The sequence below is a fragment of the Schistocerca piceifrons genome, chromosome 9 (assembly GCF_021461385.2).
Source record: "Schistocerca piceifrons isolate TAMUIC-IGC-003096 chromosome 9, iqSchPice1.1, whole genome shotgun sequence".
NCBI lineage: Eukaryota > Metazoa > Arthropoda > Insecta > Orthoptera > Acrididae > Schistocerca > Schistocerca piceifrons.
This window is the reverse complement of record NC_060146.1, coordinates 217990227-218017156: the sequence shown is the minus strand read 5'-3', so window position 1 is coordinate 218017156 and position 26930 is coordinate 217990227. Positions and strand designations below refer to the sequence as shown.

Sequence of the window (26930 nt, the reverse complement as noted above, 5' to 3'; positions counted from 1 at the left end):
TAACTCAGTCAAACCTAGATTTACGCTTCATTCTGGATATAAAGCGCATGTTTAACCTGCGTAAGTACTGTAAATTTGAACCACCGGATCTCGGTAGCAGATAATGATAGCGAAAAAAGTTTCGAAGGTCCTCGAGATCATCTTCAGAACATATGGTAAAAATTTCGAAGGTCTGTCGTGAACATAAATTATAGAAGTGGTCATCTCCGCAATTGGTACTTTTCGGGATTCTCTCAGGAACCGCCCATGAACAAGTCGTGCTTTCATAGGCCACCCGAGGCCCACATTAGACCACAACTAATGCAAAAGAAGCAACCAATTCGTTCAGTTTACCTTGGCTGTGTACTGTATAATAGTCGCAGTATGCCCGTTCTTCGGATAAGCATACGAATGGTCGCTAGGTCAAGGACTATCCAAAACACTTGACATCTTATCTTCGTGATGAATAAAACGCGAGAGATAACCCACTGAAAAATCGTATTTTCGCAAGCAACTATTTGGAACATGTTAGAACCGTGCACTCTCGTGCATAGACCAACAACCTTGGAAAAGCGTACGTACGAAAAATTGAGCAGTACATTCGTTATGCAGTTAATTTTTTTGTTATTACAACCTTGAAGGCTTTGAGACTGTCATAACTTACACAATATAAAATGGAAGTCTTTACTCATAATTATCATCATTTCACTTATCACTGCAACGGTGAACACGCGTCTGCAGACCACAGCTGTATGAGCCTGCTAATGAGGGGAATGTTGTTTCTCCCAGTAGTTTGTGCCTACGTTCAGCAAGTCAGCCGTTGTCTCATATCGCTTTTCTTATTGGACGGCGTTTCCACTTCTGCACTGCTTTACTCAACTTTTTGTGGTTTCCTGGCTGTACGTGCAGACTTCCAACCCGTGTCGAGTTTGTTGCTGATAGCAGGGGCAATCGGCCCGTGAATGCAACGTGTTCGCCTCTACCTGGGTAGAATACTACCCGTAGGGGCACAACCCCATTCACGAGAGCAAGCAGCTGTGCAGTGTATCGTGTCAAATACGACTTCTAAGATTTAGAATTCAGCGCAGTTTTCGAAATGCTTAGTTATCATGCTACTTCATTCTCCGGAAGTCAGTTGTGAAATCTGGAAACTGATATACCTTCGAAGACAAAAAACGACGTAGCACGCAGGAATTATCTGACTGGGATTGAAATCGGTAGATGTGATGTACATGTACGGACAAACAAGTGACTTATTCAAGAGAACGAGTTTCACAAACTGAGCAAGTCAATAACGCGTTGGTCCACCTTAGGCCCTTACGCAACAAGTTATTTGGTTTGGCATTGATTGATAAGAGTTGTTGGATGTCTCCCGAAGGATATCATGCCAAATTCTGTCCAATTGGTGTGTTAAGATCGTCAAAATGTCAACCTGGTTGGAGGGCCTTGCTCAAAATACTTCAAACTTTCTCACCTGGGGAGAGATCCAGTAACCTTTTTGGCCAAGGTAGGGTTTGGCATTATCTTGCTGAAATGTAAACCTGGGGTGGCTTGCCATGAAGAGCAACGTAACAGGGCGTAGAATGTCGTCGACGTACCACTGTGCTCTAGTAGTGCCACGGATGACAACCAAAGGGCTCCTGGTACCACAGCCCATCAGTGCTTCTTGTCGGGCCGTATGGCGGGTGACAGTTAGGCTGGTATCCCAGCAGAGCATCTTCAGACACGTCTTCACTGGACATCATGGATGAATTCGCTGTAGCACTCATCACCGGATTCAATTCTACTCCATTCAGTGAGGGTCCAGCCAGAAGACGCGCCATACAGTGGTGGGATACCAGACTGACTGTCGCCCGACAACCAGCGCTGACGGTCTGCAGCGCCTTTTCATCTCAGAGCAGGAACTCTTTAGTTATCATCCGGAGCACCATTCCAGCGCAGTGTTACGTCGACGATATTCTACGCCTAGTTTTGTCGCCCTTCATGGACAGCCATTCTGGGTTCAGCAAGATAATGCCCGCGCACACACAGCGACAGTTTCTAGTGCTTGTCTTCGTGCTTGCCAAACCCTACCTTGGCCAACAAGGTCGCCTGATCTCTCCCGAAATGAGAACGTTCTGAGCGTTATCGGCAGAACACTGAAATCATCTCGAGATTTTGACAGTCTAACGCACCAGTTGGGCAGAATTTGGTACAATATCGTTCAGGAGGACACCCGACAACTCTGTCAATCAATGGCAAGCCGAATCACTGCTTGCATAAAGGCCGGAGGTTGACCAACGTGTTATTGACTTGCACTGTTTGTGAGGTTCTCTCTCTTGGATAAAATCCCATTTTTTTATGAAACTGTAATCATTTGTTTGTAGACTTGTGCTTCAAGTCCATAGATTTCCGTTCAATTCGCATAATTCCTTCGTAGTTTAGAGTGTATGCAAAAATATAAATGCTTCTACAGTTGTTTTGGAAGAAGTTCATTACCTCCAGAAATCCCCCCCCCCCCTCCAATCCTCCCCCCATGGCATGGAAGACATCACGTGAGAAGCATGTGAGGTGACTTTCGCATGATCGATGCTATCTGAACTCTTGCTCCTTTCCATATCTCCAAGGATTTTACATTAATTCGATCTATTCTTTCTGTGTGAAAACTTTGACAATCGTTACTGTGTACCTAGAATCAGTCCGAGAGTTCGAATGGGCTGCTGACATCTGGACCATTCAATGCCCTCTCATTACGATGTGTTTGGTTTCCAGGAGTGCCCGCTGCTGCAATGCGTCCCCGAGTGCAAACTTGCTTGCTTCTCCTCGTCGGGGTGCTGACCAGTCCCGGCAGAGGGGGAACGATTGGCAACAGGGACGACCGTATATACTTTGACAGTGCGGTTGGCGCAGATCCTTCAGGTGAGGACCCACACGCGAATCATCCACTTTGGAAGACCAGGCCCGGAAGCTCCCACCTACAAAATGTTTGGGCCAGCAGTCCAGGAGTTGGAGGAATGGAGCACTCCAGGTTCACACTGGAGCAGGCACCCACCACCAGTGCACTGCTGCAGACCTCTCCTGGGTTGGCCCAGCAGCTGGGGAACACAGAACCACCAATGGTGTACAAGCCCCTGCTAGACGAAGATCAGCTCGTTGCATTCGAACTCAACAAGTTGAAGACGACCTTGCCGCCACCAACCAGCATTTCTGGAGAGGCAACTGCTCCTGTTGCTGTAGCAGTGTCCGACCAGCCTGAAGGCGATGCGGATATCTCGTCGCAGGTGAGCAGACATTGCAATAAGACATTGCATACTCAGTGGAGTGTGATTACGGGCTCAATCTTCTATTCACTAATCCAGCTCGTAATTGTTGTTGTTGTTGTTGTGGTCTTCAGTCCTGAGACTGGTTTGATGGAGCTGTCCATGCTACTCTATCCTGTGCAAGCTTCTTCATCTCCCAGTACCTACTGCAGCCTACATCCTTCTGATAGTGTATTCATCTCTTGGTCTCCCTCTACGATTTTTACCCTCCACACTGCCCTCCAATACTAAATTTGTGATCCCTCGATGTCTCCGAACATGTCCTAGTCAAGTTGTGCCACAAGCTCCTCTTCTCCCCAATTCTATTCAATAACTCCTCATTAGTTATGTGATCTACCCATCTAATCTTCAACATTCTTCTGTAGCACCACGTCTCAAAAGCTTCTATTCTCTTCTTGTCTTAACTATTTATCGTCCATGTTTCACTTCCATACATGGATACACTCCATACAAATGCTTTCAGAAAAAACTTCCTGACACTTAAATCTATACTCGATGTTAACAAATTTCTCTTCTTCAGAAACGCTTTCCTTGCCATTGCCACTCTACATTTTATACCCTCTCTACTTCGACCATCATCAGTTATTTTGCTCCCCAAATAGCAAAACTCCTATACTGCTTTAAGTGTCTCATTTCCTAATCTAATTCCCTCAGCATCACGCGACTTAATTCGACTACATTCCATTATCGTCGTTTTGCTTTTGTTGATGTTCTCCTTGTACCCTCCTTTCAAGACACTGTCCATTCGGTTCAACTGAGCTTCCAAGTCCTTTGCTGTCTCTGACAGTATTACAATGTCATCTGCGAACCTCAAACTTTTTATTTCTTCTCCATGGATTTTAATACCCACTCCGAACTTTTCTTTTGTTTCCTTTCCTCGTAATTGTTATGATTTGCAATAAACCCAATACTAAAAACGGCAGCTGCTAACAAATGTGAGTATTATCAAACCATCAGTTTAATTAAGTCATGTTAGCGAAATACTGACAGGAATATTATAAAATGAAAAATCGATGAGCTTGAAGAAACTGTTGTGGGGTGGGATCAGTTTGGGTTCTAAAGATTTACTGGAACACACAATGCATTGCCTTGCTGATCCTATAACTTATCGAAAGATATAAACTAAAAAACGATAAACCTGTGCTTATGGGATCTGTACATGCAGAAAAAACTTTTGACAAAGTTTACTTGACTACACTCTCTGAGTTTCTGAAGTTGTCAGCGATGAAATACCTGGAAAGGGAGGTTATCGACAACTTGTGCTGGAATCAAACTGAAGTTATAAAGACTCAGACAATATGAGGCAGTAGTTGAGAAGGACGTGAGAATGGTTTGGATCCTAGTCCCTGCATTATTCAGTCTGTACATTAAGCAAGGAGTAATCGAAACCAAACAGAGACTTGAAAAGACCATCAGAGATCAAGGAGAAGAAGTGAAATTTTTGAGGTTTGTCAATGGTTTTGTCAGTCTGTTAGAGATGACAAAGGACTTGGAAGAGCAGTTTACTGGAATGTGTAGCGTATTGAAAAGGGGTTATAAGATGAATATAAACAACATGAAAACAAGGCTAATGGAGTGTTGCCTAATCAAATCAGGCGATGTTCGGAGAGTTATATTTAGAAATGAGACCCTGTAGCAAAATAACTGACAGTGGTAGAGGCAAAGATTATGCAAAATGTAAAATAATAATGGCAAGAATAGCTTTTCTGAAAAAGAGAAAAATTATTATTTTTTATTTTACACGTCTACTTCCGTAGGACAGAACTGAGAGGCAAATCTCGATGGATATGTAACGAGTTAGTTGTTAACGTGGAATACAAATTTGTCAGCAGTAGGCGAGTAAGTTAAAGTGGCAACTAAATTTCCGTACCGTTAACCAGCCTTTACACCACATGTAGATTTTCTTTTTTTTAAATTTCAGTTCAAGGGATAAGCCAGGCGAAGCAAGTGTACTTCCGTTTTCTTCATCATAATTAAAGTTTTGCAATATACTCTGCTACTTTTGTTAATGCTGTTTCAGAATCCGTACTAGATTTAGTAAAAATCGTAAAACGTAAAGGTGAGTAAGAACCAAACATGATGAATAAGAGATGATGAAACGAATTTTGCAAGTGTAATATTTTTTGGGGAATCGTCTTAACAATGACATGCTTCCACACTTAACAATTACGAGTGCTATTCGTTTATTAAGGTCCGATCGGAGGCGAAATTGAAATCACAGTGAAAGTAAAAAATGTTTTATTTGCAGCAGTTAGCTACACTTTCCAGCTACTTTTCCACATAGTCACCGCTCCAAAGTAAGACATGTGTTGTGGCGTTGTACCAACTTTCCAATACACTCGCCAAAGAAGGCAGCAACCTGTGCTTTCCGCCAGTTCTCTAAACTGGTCTGCATCTCGCCGTCTGTGCCAAAATATTGTCTTCGTAGGCAGCGGTTCATGTGAGCAGAGTTGAAAGTCAGACGGAGCCAGTTATGGGCTGGATTGAGGGTGATGAAGCACTTCCCGTCGAAAACGCTGCAGCATCATCTTCATTGGCCCTGCAGAGTGCGGCCGAGAATTGTCACGAAGGCGGTCAGGGACGACAGTGACGTCACGTGGGGTGCATTACGTCAGGCCTCTTAATAAACAAATAGGCCTCGTACGTTGTCTACGAGTCCCGCGTGGATGATAAAGCAGATGCACAACGTAGCAAAACTGGGGACGCCGCTGAAGAAAAAAATAATCCTAGCGCTTTTTGTACGACAGACAGCAGGGACTGTAAATGTAATGCTTCAGTCGCTGTTTGTTACGCTTCTTCCTGGCCCAATATTAAAATGATAACAGTTATGTTATTAGGGACGAGTTTCGAGTCGCCACATACCTACACGTACAAGCTAAATTCCTTTGTCTGCAGTTTTTTTTTTATCATAGCACTATTCCAGTTTTATTGTGGAGCTTGTCGCCTAAATTTCGGCTATTAGTCACTGAGAGAAAAAAAATCTTTCATAAAACCTACACTGATGGGGAATATTTTCGCATTGTGCAGGATGACAATCATCGGAAAACATTTGGCAACATGCTGCATATCGTGATCAGGGAACCTCCACAAATGCTCTCGATTAGGCCACTTAACAGCTAATTGACGCAGTGTGAAAGCAGACACTATAGAAGAATCTCTTACGATGCTGTAGCCGCTTGGTGTACGTGGAAGTCGGCAGCACGGGAGGTACAAATACATGGATCAAAGAAATTTCATGAAAAAAAATTGAAGGGGTCCTATTCCGATTCCCTGTCCAGTCGGAGATTTTTCTCCACTCGGGCACTGGGTGTTGTGTTGCCCTTTTCCTCGGATCGTCATTACTGAACGATAATCGCCTCATGGGGTCACGTGACAAGTCTAAGCCCATGTAGCTCTGTACTGGGGTATGGCTTGACTCTATTGGTTATTCTGAACTGTTGCAACACAGTGTCGTATCGTCTTATCCAGAGTTGATGTGGCTGCATGGGCACGTCCCGAAAGCCAACTGTATATAAGAAAAAAAAAGAGAAAGGAAAAAAACGCTTCTCATGAAACCATTCGCAGTACCGCGGTCACGTGCAACGTCTGTGAAGCTTAAGCGTTTCCATAGCTAATTTAAGGCGGGGCAAAAAAATGACCGGCAGTGCGTGATCATGTTGCTACGGACGATTTCACGAGAAGCGTTTGCAGACATCGTGCCCAGTTCTTCGGAAAAGGCACAGATCAGACCCGTCTACAAGAAGGGTAGTAGAAGTGATACACAAAACTTCCGTCCAGTATCCTCCACGTCGGTTTGTTGTAGAATCTTAGAACATATTCTGAGCTCAAACAAATGAGGTATCTTGAACAGAATGACCTGCTCAGTGCCAGCCAACATGGATTTCGAAAACACCGATATTGTGAAACCCACCTCACACTTTTCTCACATGAGACACTGAAGGCTTTGGATCGAGGCAGTCAGGTAGACGCTGTATTTCTTGATTCCCGAAAATCATTTGATTCAGCGCCACACTTACGCATACTGTCAAAAGTACGATCATATGAGGTATCAAGTGAAATTTGTGTCTGGGCTGAGGGCTTTCTCTTACCGAGGATACACGGCGGGTATGTTCCAGGGAAGTATATTGCGACCCTAGCTGTTCACGTTGCATACGAATGGCCTTACAGATAATACTGATAGTAAAATCATGTCTTTTGCATATGATGTAGTTATGTGTAACGGAGTGCTATCTGAGAAAAGCTTCATAAATATTCAGTCAGATTCTGATAAGATTTCAACATGGTGCAGAGATTGGCGACTTACTCTAAATGTTCAGAAATGTAAAATTTTGCACTTCACAAAACGAAAAAACGTAGTATCCCATAATAGCTATGAGTCACTGTCGGAATCGGCCAAGGCGTGGGAATACCTGGAGGTAACACTTTGTAGGGATATGAAATGGAATAATCACAGTGGTTTAGTTGTGGGTAAGGAAAGTGGCAGACTTCGGTTTATTGGTAGAATACTGGGGAACTGCGATCAGTCTACAAAGGAAATTGCTTACAAATCACCCGTGTCACCGGTTCTGCAATATTGCTGAAGTGTTTGGGACCGGCACCAGAGAGGACTAATGGGGGATATGGCACGTATACAGAGAAGGGCAGCGCGAATGGTCACAGGGTTGTTTGATGTGTGGGAGAGTGGCACAGAGATACCGGGGGAACTCAAACTCTTCAAGACAGAATTTAACTATCCCGAGAAAGTTTCAAGCACCGGCTTTAAGTGATTACTCTAGGATATACTACAACCCCCTACGTATCGCTCACATAGGGACTGTGAGGATAAGATTGGAATAATTACTGCACGGACAGAGCCATTCAGACAGTCATTCTTCCCGTGCTGTTTATGTGAATGGAACAGGAAGAAACCCTAATAACTGGTACAAGGGGATGTATCCTCTGCCATGCACCTCACTGTGGTTTTCAGAGTATAGATGTAGATGTAAAACCGATGTCAAAAGTGTGTTTTGGCTAACAGTGATTATTTTGAAGACCAGTAAATGTATTTTATTTGTAATTCTTCTTTCGTTCGTTTTGTGAGATAATTCACAGAACTTCTCAGACGCACCTTGTAGAATAATATGCTTCTAGAAACTAACAACCGAATTCAAAAAAGTCAAGAGATCTTAAGAGCGTAGTTGCCCCGCTCAGTAGTAAACAAAAATACAGAGATGGTAATATTTTAAGACGGGCTTACTTTTAACTGACGTTGATGAATTTCGCCGCGAGCTAAGTAAAACTAACCTCTTACCTCAGAGACAGAGGGGTAAGCCAGTGCGACTACTTGCCATGTAGGAGGGTATGAGATGGGGTAATGTTTCCTTGTTTGTCTTCCAGTACAGGCAACTCACGGGCATGGCTAGTCGTATCAGTGTTGACACGGTAGTAATAAGGATTCGTGAATACACGTTACAGAGACAGTCATCTTAAAATCCGGAACATATTTCTTGCAAGGAATGTCAAATTAAATTAAGGCTGTTGTAATACAACATGACGACTACGAGAAAAATAACATGAAAAACATTTAGCAAGCATTTGTGGGCGTGTCTAATACTGCATGCTGCATTTAAATATAAGTACAACCACTATCTGTAATCTACTTATCAGTTCACACGTTCAACATAACAACACTTCGTCACGTAATTACAGAGTCACTACTTTGCGGTCGCTGAAGTTGACAGCAATGTGAAACAAAGAACAGTCGGTAGCAAATGTTCCGAAATGTTCCGACTTTTAAAGCGGGGGCCGGTCCCAATTTTTAGTTCCTTTGTTACAGCTAGCTAGTTTGTTTTGTACAACATAACACACCAATTTACGTAGGTTACGAATTAATAATAACATCGGTACTTATGCGGCCCGAGGTTCAGCCCTGCAGTGTCAGTATTGTCTCGTGAGCAGAAAAGTTTCACTACTGCTCCAGCTGTTCTAAAAAGTACCCAAATCGTGCCAACACGGCCGGCGCTGGTCGTGTAGCAATAAAGCACACTGCCTAGAAACCGAAGAGCAGCGAAGTGTTCCCACCCTTCTCGAGTTTGTGCAGTTGGGGAAATAAATAGTTGTTTTGTGGGATATCCTGCTTTGAAGCTGACGAAAAAAAGCATTGTAGCGAGAATTGTATCGGTTTGTTTCAGTACTGCAATGTTTCAGTTGCGCAGACGTAGTTACGTTGTTGGGGAGCGTCTGTGTGGGTGTACGGCCATCGAACGACGGGGCAAACAATGACAGAGATAGTGAGTGAGTTTTTACGCACAGCTTTCGCAAGGCCGCAGCTGATATTACGCTAAGGCCAGGGATGTCGTCACGATACCTGTTCGAAACGCATTTTTGGAAGGGTGGGCCAATGCTTATTCTTTTTGGACGTGTTGCTAACTTGACTGTTATCTCAGCTTGAAGGCAACGGAGTGTGTCTCAGGCATGGACACAATAGGACGGACAACTTTTGCTGTTCAGATCGGTGGGCTCTCGATGAACTATCCCCAGGCCACTGGACTGGGCGTGGTTCGGCATCTCCAGCCTCACCTGAAATGACCACCACAAAGCGCACACCTTACCTCGCCACACAACCCGCACTGGCTAACAACCAAGTCCGGTTTGGCTCAACAATGGTATAAGAGTAATGAACACTGCGCAAAAATGTGAAGGAATCCTTTGGGGGCATAACTCCTGAGATGTTCCCCAGCACAAAAAGGAGGACACAGAGACGCACACAGTTCTGTGTAAGACATGATAGTGTACACGCAGATACACTAAATACATTTTTTTTTAAATGTAACTACTTGAGTATACAATAAACTATTTTGACCAAGTGGTACGGGGATTTCTCGGACGCAGTGCAGATACAGTGAAGCGCCAAAGAAACTGGTGTAGGCATGCGTATCCAAATACAGAGATATGTAAACAGGCAGAATACGGCGCTGCGGTCGGGCAACGCCTACATAAGACAACTGCCTCGCGCAGTTGTTTGGTCGGTTACTGCTGCGGCAATGGCGGGTTACCAAGATTTAAGTGACTTTGAACGCGGTGTTATAGTCGGCGCACGAGTGATGGGACGCAGCATCTCCGAGGTAGCTATGAAGTGAGGATTTTCCAATACGACCATTTCACAAGTGTACCGTGAATACCAGGAACCGGGTAAAACATGAAATCTGCAACATAGCTACGGCCGGAAAAAGATCGTTCAAGAAAGGGACCAACAACGATAGAAGAGAATCGCTCAACATGACAGAAGCGCAACCCTTCCTCAAATTGCTGCATATTTTAGTGCCGGGCCATCAACAAGCGTCAGCGTGCAATCATTCAACGAAATGTTATCGATATGGGCTTTCGGAGTCGAAGGCTCGCTCGTGTACTCTTAACAACTGCCCGACGCTAAGCTACATGCCTCGCGTGGGCCCGTTAACACCGACACTGGACTGTTGATGACTCGAAACATGTTGCCTGGTCGGACGAGCCTCGTTTCAAATTGTGTCGAGCGGATGGACGTGTACGGGTACGGAGACAATCTCATGAATCCGTGGACCCTGCATACTGGTGGAGGCTCTGTAATGGTGTGAGGTGTCTGCAGTTGGAGTGATGTGGGACCCCTGATACGTCTAGATACGACTCTGACAGGTGACACGAACGTAAGCATCCTGTCTGATCACCTGTGTCCATTCGTGTCTATTGTGCATTCCGACGGACTTGCGCAATTCCAGCAGGACAATGCGACACCCCACACGTCCAGAATTGCTACAGAGTGGCTCCAGGAACGCTCTTCTGAGTTTAAACACTTCCGCTGGTGACCGAACTCGCCAGACTTGAACATTATTGAGCATATCTGGGATGCCTTGCAACGTGCTGTTCAGAAGAGATCTCCACCCAGTCGTACTCTTACGGATTTATGGACAGCCCGGCGGGAATCATGGTGTCAGTTCCCTCGAGCACTACTTGAGACATTAGTAGAGTCGATGCCACGTCGTGATGTGGCACTTGTGCGTGCTCGCGGGTGCCCTACACGATATGAGGCAGGTGCTCATTGGCTCTTCAGTGTATTAGAGTACAGTGCAGACGGCATAACGCTGATGGCCGAGACAGAATGTAAATTGAGTCGGTCGACAATAAAGCAGGACATGCGCTAGCTGAGATCCATAACAGGCGCATCAACGGACAAGAAACGCTAAGGGGTGTACTAGCCGATTACGCCGGAAGGCTGCACTTAAAACTTGTGCAATAAACTAACAAAGAGGTGAACGAATTTTGTTACGTTGGAGGTGAAATGCAGGGTGAAAGAACTTGAGCGACAAATTTTCGGAGGTTGTTCACGGATATTGTTGCCAGGCACTCGTGGTCTCCGCTGGCTGGTTGCAGAGTAACAATGTAATGATCGCTTTATTCGGTTTCTTGCAACAGTTACCTTTCTTTCTATGAAAATACGTTCTGAGCCGCTGAAAATCCTGTAATATGCACTCGCCGGAACGTACAGCACACACAGCTCAGAGTAAGGAAGGGAGCGCCCGGGCAGATGCCGCAGTGCTGTGACGTGGCTGTTGCCGCTGCGGGGGAGAATAGCTTTGTATTTCAGCCTGCCACTGCGTTCGGTGAAACCACGCAGGCCGGGCAGCTCCGCGACAGTAAAGCTGTCCACAAGGCTGCGTACTGTTGTTAACGTACGACTAAAACTGCCGGAAAAACAGAACCGAGCAGTACTCCAAAAATGGCTCTGAGCACTATGGGACTAACCATCTATGGTCATCAGTCCCCTAGAACTTAGAACTACTTAAACCTAACTAACCTAAGGACACCACACGACACCCAGTCATCACGAGGCAGAGAAAATCCCTGACCCCGCCGGGAATCGAACCCGGGACCCCGTGCTCGGGCAGCGAGAACGCCACCGCGAGACCACGAGCTGTGGACAGCAGTACTCCCTAGGGGGTGAAAGGATACGAGGTGGGCATTGCCGTCGGCGACATCAAGTAGCCCGCATCTCGTGGTCATGCGGTAGCGTTCTCGCTCCCCACGCCCGGGTTCCCGGGTTCGATTCCCGGCGGGGTCAGGGATTTTCTCTGCCTCGTGATGGCTGGGTGTTGTGTGCTGTCCTTAGGTTAGTTAGGTTTCAATAGTTCTAAGATCTAGGGGACTGATGACCATAGCTGTTAAGTCTCATAGTGCTCAGAGCCATTTGAACCATTTTTTTGACATCAAGTAACGCGACCGAACGGAACAAGTTTGTTCCGGGGCAAAACACCGAGAGCACACTGTCGACATCTGCACCGCTGTACAGATATTTCCGATGCGGCACAGATACAAAGATAATGTAGGAAAACAAACGAAGTGCAATTACTCTTTAGCAAGCCACGCGTCTCCTGCACCAAAGTGCTCGGAAAACATCTCTGTACAACCGCCGAAAATACAAGGTCACACTGTTGAAGGAGAAGGCTGTCGAGGTAATTTTGGAAATTTACGGTAAGGTCTTATAGGACCAAACTGCTGAGGTCATCGGTCCCTGAGCTTACACACTACTTAACCTAACTTATGCTAAGGACAACACACACCCATGTCCGATTCCCCCCCTCCCTTTTCGTTTTTTCCTCTCCTCCCTCCTTGTTTTTCCCCCTACTCCAGGTCCCCCCCCCCCCCCCCCCATCTGCCTTGGGTCGGGAGTGCCATCTTTGTGCCGTCTTTTTCGTGCAGTGTTTTACAGTGTGTTTTTCCAGTGCGTGCTCCGTGTTGTGTCTTTTGGGAAGTGTAGCGAACAGCCATCATACTGTCGCTGAGTGTGCTTTTTATCACTTGCGAACAGAAACCAGACTGTCGCCATGTTTTTTAATTGTGTGTCTACTATGTTACTTGTCTGATTCCTGTGTATTTTATCAACATTGCCGTCCCCTTTTGCTTTCTGTTTTAACTTCCCACATTTTTACGCCATTTTCCACTTTAAATCACCATTTTATCGCCTGTTTTTTCTTGTTTCTTTCTTCTTCCTTTTTTTAAAAAAAAGTCTGTAGGCCGTAGAGCAGCGTAGTAAGCTGCTGCCAGCCCGTCCCCTTCGGGGGGAATTGAGAATCAATAAGGAAAAAAAAAAAACCATGTCCGAGGGAGGACTCGAACCTCCGACCGACGGCGGGGGGGGGGGGGGGGGGGAGGGGTGGAGGGGGGGGGGGATCGCGCGATCTCTGACAAGACGACCTTAGACCGCGCGGCGCTGTTGAGTGCGTCCTCGGTTGGGCAGCTTAAAGAAACGCTTCGAAGTTACCTAAATCGTGGAGTGACTAAGTAAGTCTCCTCGCCAAAAGTTCAATGTCCCGTCGGGATGGTGCGTGGGTTCTGAGGCAGAAATCAAAAGAATGAGAGATACAATTGGTGGGAGAAGTCTTGTATAATACTCAACATTGGTATAGAGCGTCCTTGTCGAAATCCATATACAAGTCCTTGGCAAAGTAGACCTAAGTTAAACACTTCAGCAGTTCAGTATACATGGAGGTACAAAAGTAATGCGACACCTCCTAGTGTCGTGTCGGTCGTGCTTTTGCCCGACATAGGGCAGTAACTTGGCGTGGCATGGCCTCGGCAAGTCGTTGGGAAGTCCGCTGCGGAAATATTGAGCCGTACTGCCTCTAAACCTGTCCCATAAATGCGACAGTGTTGGCGGTGCAGGATATTGTGCATCAACTCGCCTCTCGATTATGCCGCATAAATGTTCGATGCGATTATGTCACATAAATTTTCGGTGGGATTCATGTCTGGGTAGCCAATCATTCGCTCCAATCGCTCGCAATGTTCTTCAAAACAATCGTGCATAATTGTGGCCCGTTGAGAATGCGCATTGTCATCCAGAAGAATTCCATCGTTGTTTCCAAACATGAAGTCCATGAATCGCTGCAGACAGCCTCGCAGTAGGCCAATGTAACCATTTCTGGTCAATGATCAGTTCAGTTCGACAAAAGAACGCAGTCCATTCCATGTAAACACGGCCCACACCATCACGGAACCGCCACAGCTTGTACAGTGACTTGTTGACGACCTGGGTCCGTGGCTTCGTGACCACTGCGCCACAGTCGAACCCTACCGTCAGCTCTTACCAACTGAAATCGGGACTCATCCGACCAGGTCACGGTTCTCCAGTCGTCTAGGGTCCAGCCGAAATGGTCACGAAATCATCTCAGACCGAATGTTCTTAATAATTTCAAAGTGTTTTCACCAACCATGGAAATGAATTTTTTCAGTATTACGCTATACAGCTCATTTTGCCGGCCGGAGTGGCCGGGCGATTCTAGTCGCTACAGTCTGGAACCGCGCGACCGCTACGGTCGCAGGCTCGAATCCTGCCTCGGGCATGGATGTGTGTGATGTCGTTAGCTTACTCAGGTTTAAGTAGTTCTAAGTTCTAGGGGACTGATGACCTGAGAAGTTAAGTCCCTTAGTGCTCAGAGCCATTTGAACCATTTCAACAGTTCATTTTCTGTTTTCGTTGCTAACAGAAAATTGGCAAAATGAATACCCAACGTGCGGTTCTAGGCGCTTCAGTCTGGAACCGCGTGACCGCTACGGTCGCAGGTTCGAATCCTGCCTTGGGCATGGAGGTGTGTGTGATGTCCTTAGGTTAGTTAGGTTTAACCAGTTCTAAGTTCTAGGGGACTGATGACCTCAGACGTTAAGTCCCATAGTGCTCAGAGCCATTTGAACCATTTTTTGAATACCCAAACAATGCGGGGTTTGTCAGCGAGTTCTGTACAAAAACTTTCGACAAGATGATATCTGTGCCCAAAAGCAAGTAGTGACTTTGATGCAGTCTGTCAAAAACCAAAATACATGCCAGGTCGTCAAACACATGTCATGAGATTACGTCCCCGTAAACGCAACATGATTTCTAGTAGGGGGAAAAAAATTCCTGTGCCATCGACTCCATATGCAATGCTTCTGCAGCGTCTTGCAATGCTTTTTTTACAGGAAAGCGTCCGATTTTTCTTTGTAAGTGTTCTATTTTACAATATTGCTAAAGTTTTGACAATATCATTACTCACTTCATTGTAATCGCCTGGATTTCAAAAGGCTAAGCACAATTTCTCAAATCTTCAAATGTGTGTGAGTTCCTAAGGGCCCAAACCGCTGAGGTAATCGGTCCCTAGACTTACGTACTACTTAAACTAACTTAAACTTATGCTAAGAACAACACACACACCCATGCCCGAGGGAGGACTCGAACCTCCGGCGCCACTAACCGCACGGCCACAATTTCTCATTTAGGAACCTTCCAGTAATAGGTATTCCTGCAGTCGAGAATACAGCTCATCGAAAATTGCGACGGGCTCAAAACAGAAAATAAAACAAACGGTCATCGTTTTTTTCTTAATCAGATAAAACCAACACAGTGTGGAAACATCAATGGCTTTGTTGCAAGCTTCTGTAGCATATCGGCACTGCGCACGTCACATAGAGCACACGGGAAATATCGTCTGAATTTTGGTCTAATGCTCTTGTTTACATTTTGTGCAAACTTTAAAAATGCACGTAATTGTCCTACTTTTACTATTTACTCATTGGTAACAGCACTGCCGAATAATTTCTGCTGCTACGAATGTAAATCGAAATACGAGGGAGGAGGAACAACTATACATTTCAAGGGTGAGTAGCACAAAGTCGTATGATCTGCGATGAAATCCAAATGAGTTTCTGATGTTGTTCTTGTCAGTAAAGAATGGACAAATCTAGTAAACGTGGTAGATCAATCTTAATCTATACAGGGTGTCCATAAAGCCCCTATATCGTCTAGAAAAACCATTACGTTGGAAAATATTTGCGTCAAAGCATCGCGATTTGTCGAAAAACGTTTAGCAGGTCAATCTCGGAGTTTGTTTTCTGTTCTGTCACTATTTCGAAGTGAACCCCACTCGTCGCTCTTGGAACATCCAGGCGATATTTGAGTTCTGCCCATGTAGAGGTCAGCACTGCAGCACCAACATTTGCGACTGCTTCATTGATTCCTGCACGAAATGTGGCAACGTCATCGGCTTTGTCGTGTACCCGCGGTCCTTGACGTAACACCACAAAAAGAAATCTAAGTGCTTGACACTGGAAGAGCACGCGGTCCGTGCGACAGGACGATCACGATCCATCTCCCTCTCACCCGGAGAAGCAAGTGCCATTACCACGTCGCTCGGTGGAAGAGGAGCTAAAATAAGCGAACACATATGTCGGCTTATCCGCAGAGATTCGTCCGTTTCTGGGAAAACGAGCGTCAAAAGTTCCCGACATAATTTAGATCGCTTCTAGCGCGCAACACGTTGACCGCAACTGGTTAAATAGTGGCTAGTGTCTCGTTCTCTCACTTCTGCGTCCCATGTTCAAAACCCGACAAGTGTTTCTCAAATGGTTCAAATGACTCTGAGCACTATGGGACTTAATATCTGTGGTCATCAGTCCCCTAGAACTTAGAACTACTTAAACCTAACTAACCTAAGGACATCACATACATCCATGCCCGAGGCAGGATTCGAACCTGCGACCGGAGCGGTCACGCGGTTCCAGACTGAAGCGCCTTTAACCGCACGGCCACACCGGCCGGCGCCAAGTGTTTTTATTTTATTTTATTCATTTATCTACCAATGACCATAGAAAGATGGTACACGAATATTTCTTATAAAGTTAGGGGACACAAGGCGTTATATTAATTGTGAAATTGCAACTGTGTTTTATAATACACTGAAGCTCCAAAGAAAGTTATATAGGCATGCGTATTCAAATACAGAGATATGTAAACAGGCAGAATACGGCGCTGCGGTCGGCAACGCCTATGTAAGACAACGAATGTCTGGCGCAGCTGTTACATCGGTTACTGCTGCTACAATGGCAGGTTATGAAGATTTAAGTGAGCTTGAACGGGGTGCTATAGTTGGCACTCGAGCGATGGGACACAGCATCTCCGAGGCAGCGATGAAGTGGGGATTTTCCCGTACGACCATTTCACGATTGTACCGTAAATATCAGGAATCCGGAAAAACATCAAATCTCCGACACAGCTGCGGCCGGAAAAAGATCCTGCAAGGACGGGACCAACGACGAATGAAGAGAACGTGACAGAAGTGCAACTCTTCCACAAACTACTGCAGGTTTCAATGCTAGGCCATCAACAAGTGTCAGCCTGCGAACCATTCAACGAAACGTCATAGATATGGGCTTTCGGAGCCGAAGGCCCTCTCGTGTACCCGTGATGACTGCACGACGCCAAGCTTTACGCCTCGCCTAGCCCGTCAACACCGACTTTGGACTATTGATGACTGGAAACATGTTGCCTGGTCGGACGAGTCTCGTTTCTAATTGTATCGAGCTGATGGATGTGTACGGGTATGGAGACAACCTCATGGACCTATGGACCCCGCACGTCAACAGAGGACTGTTCAGGCTAGTGGAGGCTCTGTAATGGTGTGGGGCTTGCGCAGCTAGAGTAAAATCGGACCCCTGATACGTCTAGATACGACTCTGACAGGTGACGTAAGCATCACTTGCATCTATTCATGTCCATTGTGCATTTCGACGCACGTGGACAATTCCAGCAGGACAATGCGACACCCCACGCGTCCAGAGTTGCTACAGAGTGGATCCAGGAACACTTCTCTGAGTTTAAACACTTCCGCTGGCCACCAAACTGTTGCAATGTGATGTTCAAAAAAGATCTCCGCCCCCTCGTACTCTTACGGATTTATGGACAGCGCTGCAGGATTCATGGTGTCAGTTTTCTGCATCACTGCTTCAGACATTAGTCGAGTCCATGCCACGTCGTGTTGCGGCACATCTGCGTCCTCTGGGGTCCTACACGATATTAGGCAGGTGTATCAGTGTCCTTGACTCTTTAGTGTATGTGTGTGTATAAGATTTTCTGTGGTTACAATCTTCTTAAATTCTCATATTTTTATATTTCATTCTTATATCAATTCTTAATTCTTATAGTTTATACTTTATTCTTCAGGAAGATTTGGTGCGTTCCCTTGAATGATACCAGTCGACCAGACATTCGAAACATAGAAATTCCGAACACCACGAGCATTGCGTGAACACAGGTTTGCCACAGTGACATTTCTTCGTATGAATCTCACTCGGGAAGGAATCGTCGTTGACATTGCTTAAGACTTCATGCGTTGGCAACAATTTGGCGACAAACCACGCATAACGGTTCACTTTTCTGGTAACTGGCGCTTGCAGTTGATTATGAATCACCTTACACCAGAGGAATTCCACCGAAAAACAACTTCAATTAATTTTTCCATTCATTTATTTTTTTTTCCTCATTCACCAGACATATGTGTAGATAAATGAAAAACAAAATTAAAAATGATAATCGGGTTTCGAACACGGGGTGCAGAAGTATAAATCTGCGACTCAACCCACTGTGGCACTGGGCACTGATTTGGCTGGACTGTTTGCTCACTGAAAGGCATATAAAGTATCTCGAAAACTTTAACCGTCGTTTTCTCAATTCCGGTCGAATACCTACGGATAACCTGAAGCAGGTGTTCGCTTATTTTGGGCCCTCTTCGACTGAGCGAAGTTTCTGGGAAATCGGGTGATGGCACTTGTCGTGTTCTCGTCAGGAAAGAAATATGTCGTTCAGCACATTCTGCAGGCCCAAACTCCAACGTCGCGCTGCATCGTCATGCTGGTAGATGGTGGATGGCTGCACCGCTTTGATCTGTGGTAGCAGGAACAGTTCGACATTGTACAGGTAAACATTTCGCGTTATGTTCCGTTCAGGCTACCACGGATGTGTTCACGCGTGTTCTGTGGGTTTTTGGAGCTCGAAATGCTAACGTTTTGGCGTCCACATGTCCAGAAATGTGGAACGCTGTTGCTTCATCTCACCGTCAGCCTTATGGAAACCAGTATGGAACGCGTGAATGCATAGTGCAGAGGACGATCGTGTGGCTGTAATGTTTCGACCAATTTCACTTTTGTACGCAAAAAGGCGTAACCGCTTGTGTAGCATTTTATGGAGAGTTATTCCTGCTTCCTGCAATTCGCGCGAGGTACGATGAATTGACTTGGGGAGTTGCACTGGAATGCAGCTTCGCCCTGTCAACACATTATTGAGACACAAGGGGACGTCCACTTCGAAGAAAGTATTTGACAGTGCCTGTCTTTTTTGAACCATCTCACTGTACTTGGTTTTGCTGGTGATGCGCTCCCACACTGTCGTCGATACTTTCACAGGACCGTTGTCATACACTGCGCCTTCTCCTGATTTGTCACCATTTTAACGCATTCCAAGACAAATCGGAAGGAAAGGACAAAGGAAAAAGTTTGAGAGCTGCCAAACTTTTTCCAACAGACTCCCATTCTCTATCTCTAATAAACTAAACTCCGCCCGAACAGGCCATGAAGGCCCAACGGCACCGACCGGCCGCCATGTCATCCTCAGACCACAGGCGTCACCAGATGCGGATATGGAGGGGCACGTGGTCAGCACAACACTCTCCCGGCCGTATGTCGGTTTCCGAGACCGTAGCCACTACTTCCCAGTCAAGTACCTCATCAGTTTGCCTCACAAGGGCTGAGAGCACCACGCTTGCCAACAGCTCTCGGCAGACCTGATGGTCACCCATCCAAGTGCTAGCCCAGCCCGACAGCGCTTAACTTCGGTGATGTGGTTGGAACTGGTGTTACCATTGCAGCAGGGCCGTTGGCCTATCTCTAATGAACTGATGGAAAAAATTGCAACAGCAAAAAATAATTAATGCAGTGTAATGAAATTTCGAGAACACTTGTGTCTAGGTAACATATGTTAGTGATTAACTTTGGGAGATCAAAGTTAAGTGCGAGATAAGCCATTGCAAATGTGAAATGCTCGTACATTAATAACCGGGGTAAACCGCCAAAAGGTTGGATGCAAGCATGCGAACGTGCATGTGTTGTGTTGTACAGGTGCCGGATGTCACTTTTTGGGATGGTGTTCCACGCCTGCTTCACTCGGTCGATTATCACAGGGATGGTTACTGCTGCTGGAGTTGTAGTCTGATGATGTCTCATGTATCGAACAGGCCAAGGAAACATGACTACAACAGCGGAATATGGGTGAGCGTTATCCTGTTGGAAAACGTGCACTGGAATGCTGTTCATGAGTGGCAACACAACAGGTCGAATCGCGAGATGGACGCACAAATTTGCAGTCGGGGTGCATGGGATAACCACGAGAGTGGTCCTGCTGTTGTATGAAATCCTACCCCAGACCATAACTCCAGGTGTGGCTCCGCTTAATTGGCCTTCTTCTAGCCAACACACGGCCATCATTGGCTCCGACACAGAACCGGGTTTCATCAGCAAACACAACAGACCTCCACCCTGCTCTCCAAACAGCTCTCGCTTCATACTACTGAAATCGCAAACGGCGGTGGTTTGGGTCAGTGGAATGCACGCTACAGGACGTTTGGCTTGGAGCTGTCCTTGAAGTAACCAATTTGTAACAGTTGGTTGTGTCACTGTGGTGGCAACAGCTCGAATTGCTGCTGCAGGCGCAGTACCATTTGCCAGAGGCAGGCAGTGCCATGTGGTCGTCCGGAGCCCGACACTCTTGTAATCACTGCTGCCAGCAATCACGCACGGTGCCTACGTTCCTGCTACGTCTTTCTGCAATATCGCAGAAGGAATGTCCAACTTCTTCTAGCGGTATTATACGACCTCGTTCGAACTCAGTGACGTGGTGATAATGGCGTCTTTGTCGCCTTACGGGCATTCTTAACTAACATCAGCTCACCATGCCCAACCTCAGAGGTCACTAACCCTCACGACCATTACAGCGTGTATTTAAAGTAAACCTGATTTATATCCTCATGGCGGCGCTACGGGCGCCATTCTTATGCGGCTGGTGCGAAATTTCAAAAATCAAATGTGTGTGAAATCTTATGGGACTCAACTGCTAAGATCATCAGTCCCTAAGCTTACACACTACTTAAGGGGCTCCGGAAAGGCTAAAAATCATGAAAAGTTCAATTTTTACTTTTTTGCGTTTTCTGAATCTGCAGACTATTACCTTTTAATAGATATATAATTTATTCAATTCCGAAGACTACAACTATTTTTAATTTTTTTTTGAAATGTGTTCTACATGGGCGTGACCCACTGTGGCGCTGTTAAACTGCTGTCAAATGGTGTTATTATTAACGTCCGTGTTCATCAGGTACATTTTAGTGATGTGAGATAAAGTATGTGTTGTGGCTAACCTGTGATGGTTCAATATATATCGCTGGTGTGATTGTCGATTGTTTCATGTTTATTTACTCAGTCCTTATCTCGAAAATATTCGTAATTAATTCTCTTTCTTGAGTCTCTGTTTTGTTGAAGTATAATAATGAGTAAAAGTAAAGTTGTTAGAAATCCTCTGAAGGCTTTTAAGAAAAGGAGAAATGTTGGAAAGCCAAAGGTATGTGTTATTACTGTAAACAATAAAGACGATAACCAAGTGAGTGAACCTAACCTCTCAAGTACACCTGCCCATAGCAGTCAAAGTGGGAAAGAAAATATTTCACAGAAGAAGCTTGGTTCAATGAGTTAAAACTATGGATGTTTTATGGGCGAATCGGATGTGAATGAAATATTTGATATGTCGGTTCTCAAAGGAATTTTTTCAAACTGTGTAAGATGTATTCATTGTAGTGAAGTTGGTCTGGAACTCTCCATAATAAAGCACGTAGGACTTGCTAGTGAAATACAACTGAAATGTGATAAGTGTTCGTACATGACGACCTTTTGGAACAGTGTTGCAGTAACTGCAACTGAAGAAAATGGTAGCAAAATCTACGAACACAACAACGAGCGATGCTTGCTTTAGACAAGGAACGCCTTCGGGCTGCAGACAGGGCTGTAAAGAGTCTAGAAATACAAGCAAGAGTAAACAGGAGGAGGAACAAGAGGAAGCTGGAGGAGGAGTTTGCAGAGGATGAAGATAATCCATCCTGTGGACCTGGAATGCACTAAAAAGTTAATCCAATCTTTGTCGCTCGATTCCCAAAACTTTTATTTTCTCATACTAATTACATGTTTTCTAAGGATCTTCCAAACATATTTGTTTCAAACTTTCAGTAAATGTTACACAGTACCTTCTGCATAATTTAACACAGCCTTTTTCCAAAAAACTGTATATTTTTAATATATAAAAAAATGCAAAAAAATGTTGTCAATTTTCATTACAATTGAAAAAAAAAATCATCTTTAATAACTGAACTAAAATTTTGTAAAATCCCTGTGTTAAGTTGTAGCCCATATTCCAATAAATAATCTGTAAAAAGTTCAACTTCCTACCTCAAATACTTTGTGAGGAAAGATGTAATTTATAAGCATTATTTTAACATTGCAAGTATAGGGCGTTCCGGAGCCCCTTAACCTAAACTATCCTAAGGACAAACACACACACACCCATGCCCGAGGGAGGACTCGAGCCTCCGCCAGGACCAGCCACACAGTCCATGACTTCAGCGCCTTAGACCGCTCGGCTAATCCCGCGCGGCTGCGAAATTTCAATAGACATCATCTTTCAAATGTAGAAACACGCCTACCAACCCTCATTCGTGTCGCACATCCCCTTCTTAGATTTTTTCCCGTCACTTTAGTTTCCAAGTAATGATTTTTGAAATGATGGTGGAACGTCATGGATAGCCTGCCCTATATTTCCTCTATTTGTGTACAAGTAAACGAATTCTAAGCTGTGTATTGCAGCTGATTAAAACTCGAACAACAAAAGCAATTGTAGACATTAATATAATGAATACACATTTATTTCACAGCGCAGAAAGACTGAATTTTTCAAAGGAAGCTACTTTGCACGAATAACGGTGTAAGATTCCCTTGAAAACCACACTGGTCCTACATTTATCCATCCTGAATCGAATAGAAGCTGTTTTGAATGCCAACGGTTTAGGCACGGTAATGCTTTGCATTTTTGGTGTTTCAATATTTTATTTTTGGCAGCTGCTTTCTAAGTTTTTGCGAGCTGATTGCCGTGTAGTTTGTTCGATTTGCTCTAATAGTTCATTAGTCATCTTAACTTAAAAGTTTTGTGTGCACCGAAAAATGAATCTGGCTAGCGAACATTTCTGGGCTGACTTTTTGAGATTTTAACGCCTAACCAATGTGAATATTGGATTAAAAATGCATTTGGCAAAGAAGCCCCATGTGAGGCAAAATTTAGAACTGGTAATGAGACTCAAAAGAGACAGGAGGCCCATCCAAGGCAAAATTTAGGATTGGTACAGAGACTCAAAAGAGACAGGTTTTCCTTAGTGGTGAATTTCATGAAGAACACCCAAGAACTGCTATTACTGACGAAAATATTGTCGCTGTTCGAGCAATGCTTCACGGAAATAGACGGACATGTCACGAATTTATTTGGGCGACATTGGGCATTGGTATGAGTCAGATCCAGACCATTTTACATCAACTATTAGATGCGAGTCAACTTTGTTGTGGTCGACGGATTCCATGTAAACCGATTCCTGATGAAAAACTACGACGCACTGATTGATGCAGAAAAACTCTGGAGAAAAAGCGGCATTAAAAATTTGGTTTGGAATATCGCTACTATGATGAATGTTAGTTATTGTTATCATCCTAAAGAGAAAAGTCAATAGGCTCATATGGTCTTTCAAAGAGATCCTAAGGTTACAAAAATGTGACTAATCTGCAGTACTAGCAACAAGGTGGATGATGCTTTTTTTTTCTCTAAAATGCTACTATAGCATTTGAAGATAGATGTACAATTACTGCCGATTGGTGCATACATATTGGTTTATCACAAATTTTTGAAAAAAGTTTTTGCAATATGGGTACAAGGGAATACAACTTCCCATAACAGCAACGCATCGTGCCATACAGCAAAACTGACAGCTGAGTATCTAGATGCCCTAAAGGTCAGCACCATGTTCCTTCTACCATAAAGCCCTGACCTACACTATGTGATCAAAAGTATCCGGACACCTGGCCGAAAATGACTTACAAGTCTGTGGCGCCCTCCATAGGTAATGCTGGAATTCAGTATGGTGTTGGTCCACCCTTAGACTTGATGACAGCTTTCACTCTCACAGGCCGCGCCGGATTAGCCGAGTGGTCTAAGGCGCTGCAGTCATGGACTGTGCAGATGGTCCCGACGGAGGTTCGACTCCTCCCTCGGACATGGGTGTGTATATTGGTCCTAAGGATAATTTAGGTTAAGTAGTGTGTAAGGTTAGGGACTGATGACCTTAGCAGTTAAGTCCCATAAGATTTCACACACATTTGAACATTTTTGAACACTCTCACAGGCATACGTTCAATCAGGTGCTGGAAAGTTTCTTGCGGAATGGCAGCCCATTCTTCATGGAGTTCTGCACTGAGGACAGGTATCGATGTCGGTCGGTGAGGCCTGGCATGACGTCGGCGTTCCAAAACATCCCAAAGGTCTTCTATAGGATTAAGATCAGGACTCTGTACAGAACAGTCCCTTACAGGGATGTTACTGTCGTGTAACCACTCCGCCACAGGCCGTGCGTTATGAACAGGTGCTCAATCGTGTCGAAAGATGCAACCGCCATCCCCGAACTGCTCGTCAACAGTGGGAAGTAAGAAGGTGTTTAAACCATCAGTGTAGGCCTGTGCTGCGATAGTACCACGCAAAACAACAATGGATGCAAGTCCCCACCATGAAAAATACGATATAAACTCCCTTCGTCTTTGGAGATTATATGGGTTAATTAATGATTATTATGTTGTAGTTGACCGTTCATTGTTAAATGCAATGGTGTGGTACTGACTGATGGAGACGTACTAAGAACTGGTAAAATTTAATTTATTTCCTTTATCACACTGCACAAACATAAACACACTATTATTCAAACTGTATGCCACTACTATTAAACAAAGAGATAAATCCTTCGCTACGCAACCACCTTTGGCTCACGCAGCCTACGCCTTCCACAGCCTCTCAACAACTGCCTCTGCTTGCGACTCCTGGCACCACAGGTCATCCAAAGAACAACCACTTACAGATACTACACACCAGTACCCTCACAACGACCACACCATAACACCACCGCCCCCGAATATTACTGTTGGCACTACACACACTGGCAGATGACGTTCACCGAGCATTCGCCATACCCACACCCAGCTAGCGGATCGCCACATTTTTACCGTGATTCGTCACTCCACACAACGTTTTTCCACTGTTCGATTATACAATGTTTACGCTCCTTACACCAAGCGAGACGTCGTTTGGCATTTATCGGCGTGATGTGTGGCTTATGAGCAGCCGCTCGACCATGAAGTCCATGTTTTCTCACCTCCTTCCTGTCATAGTACTTACAGTGGATCCTGACGCAGCTTCGAATTCCTGTTTGATGGTCTGGATAGATGTCTGCCTATTACACATTACGACCCTCTTCAATTGTCTGCGTTCTCTGTCAGTCTACAGACGAGGTCGGCCTGTATGCTCTTGTGCTGAACGTGTCCCTTCACGTTTCCACTTCACTATCACATTGGAAGCAGTGGACCTAGGGATGTTTAGGAGTGTGGATATTTCGCGTACAGAAGTATGATGCAAGTGACACCAAATCACCTGACAAGGTTGGAAGTCCGTGAGTTCCGCAGAGTTCCCCATTCTGCTCTCTGACGATTTCTAATGACTACTAAGGTCGCTGATATGGAGTTACCTGGCAGTAGGTGGCAGCACAATGCACCTAATATGAAAACGTATATTTTTGGCGTGTCCGGATACTTTTGATCAAATAGTGTAGCACCTTGTAATTATTGGTGTTCCCAAAAATTAAAAACAAAATTCCTGGAAAAACTTTTTCATAATCAGATGAAGCAGTGGAACATTGTAAAAACCAGGTTTTAATCAGATGAAGCAGTGGAACACTGTAAAAACCAGGTTTCTGAAGGAGGAGTGGCATAATTTCTTTAAGGGCTATTTCCACCGAAAGTAAAAAGGTATTGGTGCTAAATGGAGATTTTTTAAAATTAAATTATTCAAATGTTTTAACAACTAATCCTTGTTACATTTCGCAAAAAAATTCACTGATACCCACATTTGGAGCTTTTGCTAGTGAATCTTTCATAGCACGTAGAACTTGCCATATAATTGTTCTTATGCCTTATCTAGATCTATAAAGTACGACCAAACATTTTGCTTGTTTTCTCGAGGCTCCTAAATTCCTGCCTTACTGCACGAATAGCATCAGTGGTTTCCTTTCCTCCTGTGAATTCAAACTGACTACATCATTCATTTCTGCTATTATCTTTTCGGTGTGTTCATTAGACATTCTATGTATTGCTTTATTACGTTCTTCCATTCGTTGTTTAACTCCTCTGCACGAAACGCAAACAGTACGCTATAGTCAGGAAAATGAAGGTGGTGCACATACGTTTCATTAACAAACATTCCAATGCATCGATGCAACATAAATGCTATTAAAAGCTCAATACAGTACTTCCACAAAGAGTGAGGTGGTCAGGACATAACTGTCAAGAGAATGATTGGTACATGGACTGAAGAAGTTGTTTGCTGGATTGCGAGAGATGAGTATAGACCAGGATGACAGGGAGGTATGTGGTAAGTGGTTCAGTAACGATGACTAAGATATGGTCATAATTTTTTTCTCAGTTTAAGGACACGAG

General features: G+C 44.7%; 1 protein-coding gene across 1 annotated transcript in view; it reads left to right on the top strand.

Moving 5' to 3' along the window:
• The window catches only part of LOC124717347 (mucin-2-like), an 82669-nt gene that overhangs the window by 53483 nt on the left and 2256 nt on the right, over positions 1-26930 (top strand). The window contains exon 2 of the mRNA XM_047244176.1: positions 2731-3239. Coding sequence (XP_047100132.1) covers positions 2748-3239 — 492 coding nt within the window. The 5' untranslated portion in view covers positions 2731-2747. The remainder of the gene's footprint in view (positions 1-2730; positions 3240-26930) is intronic.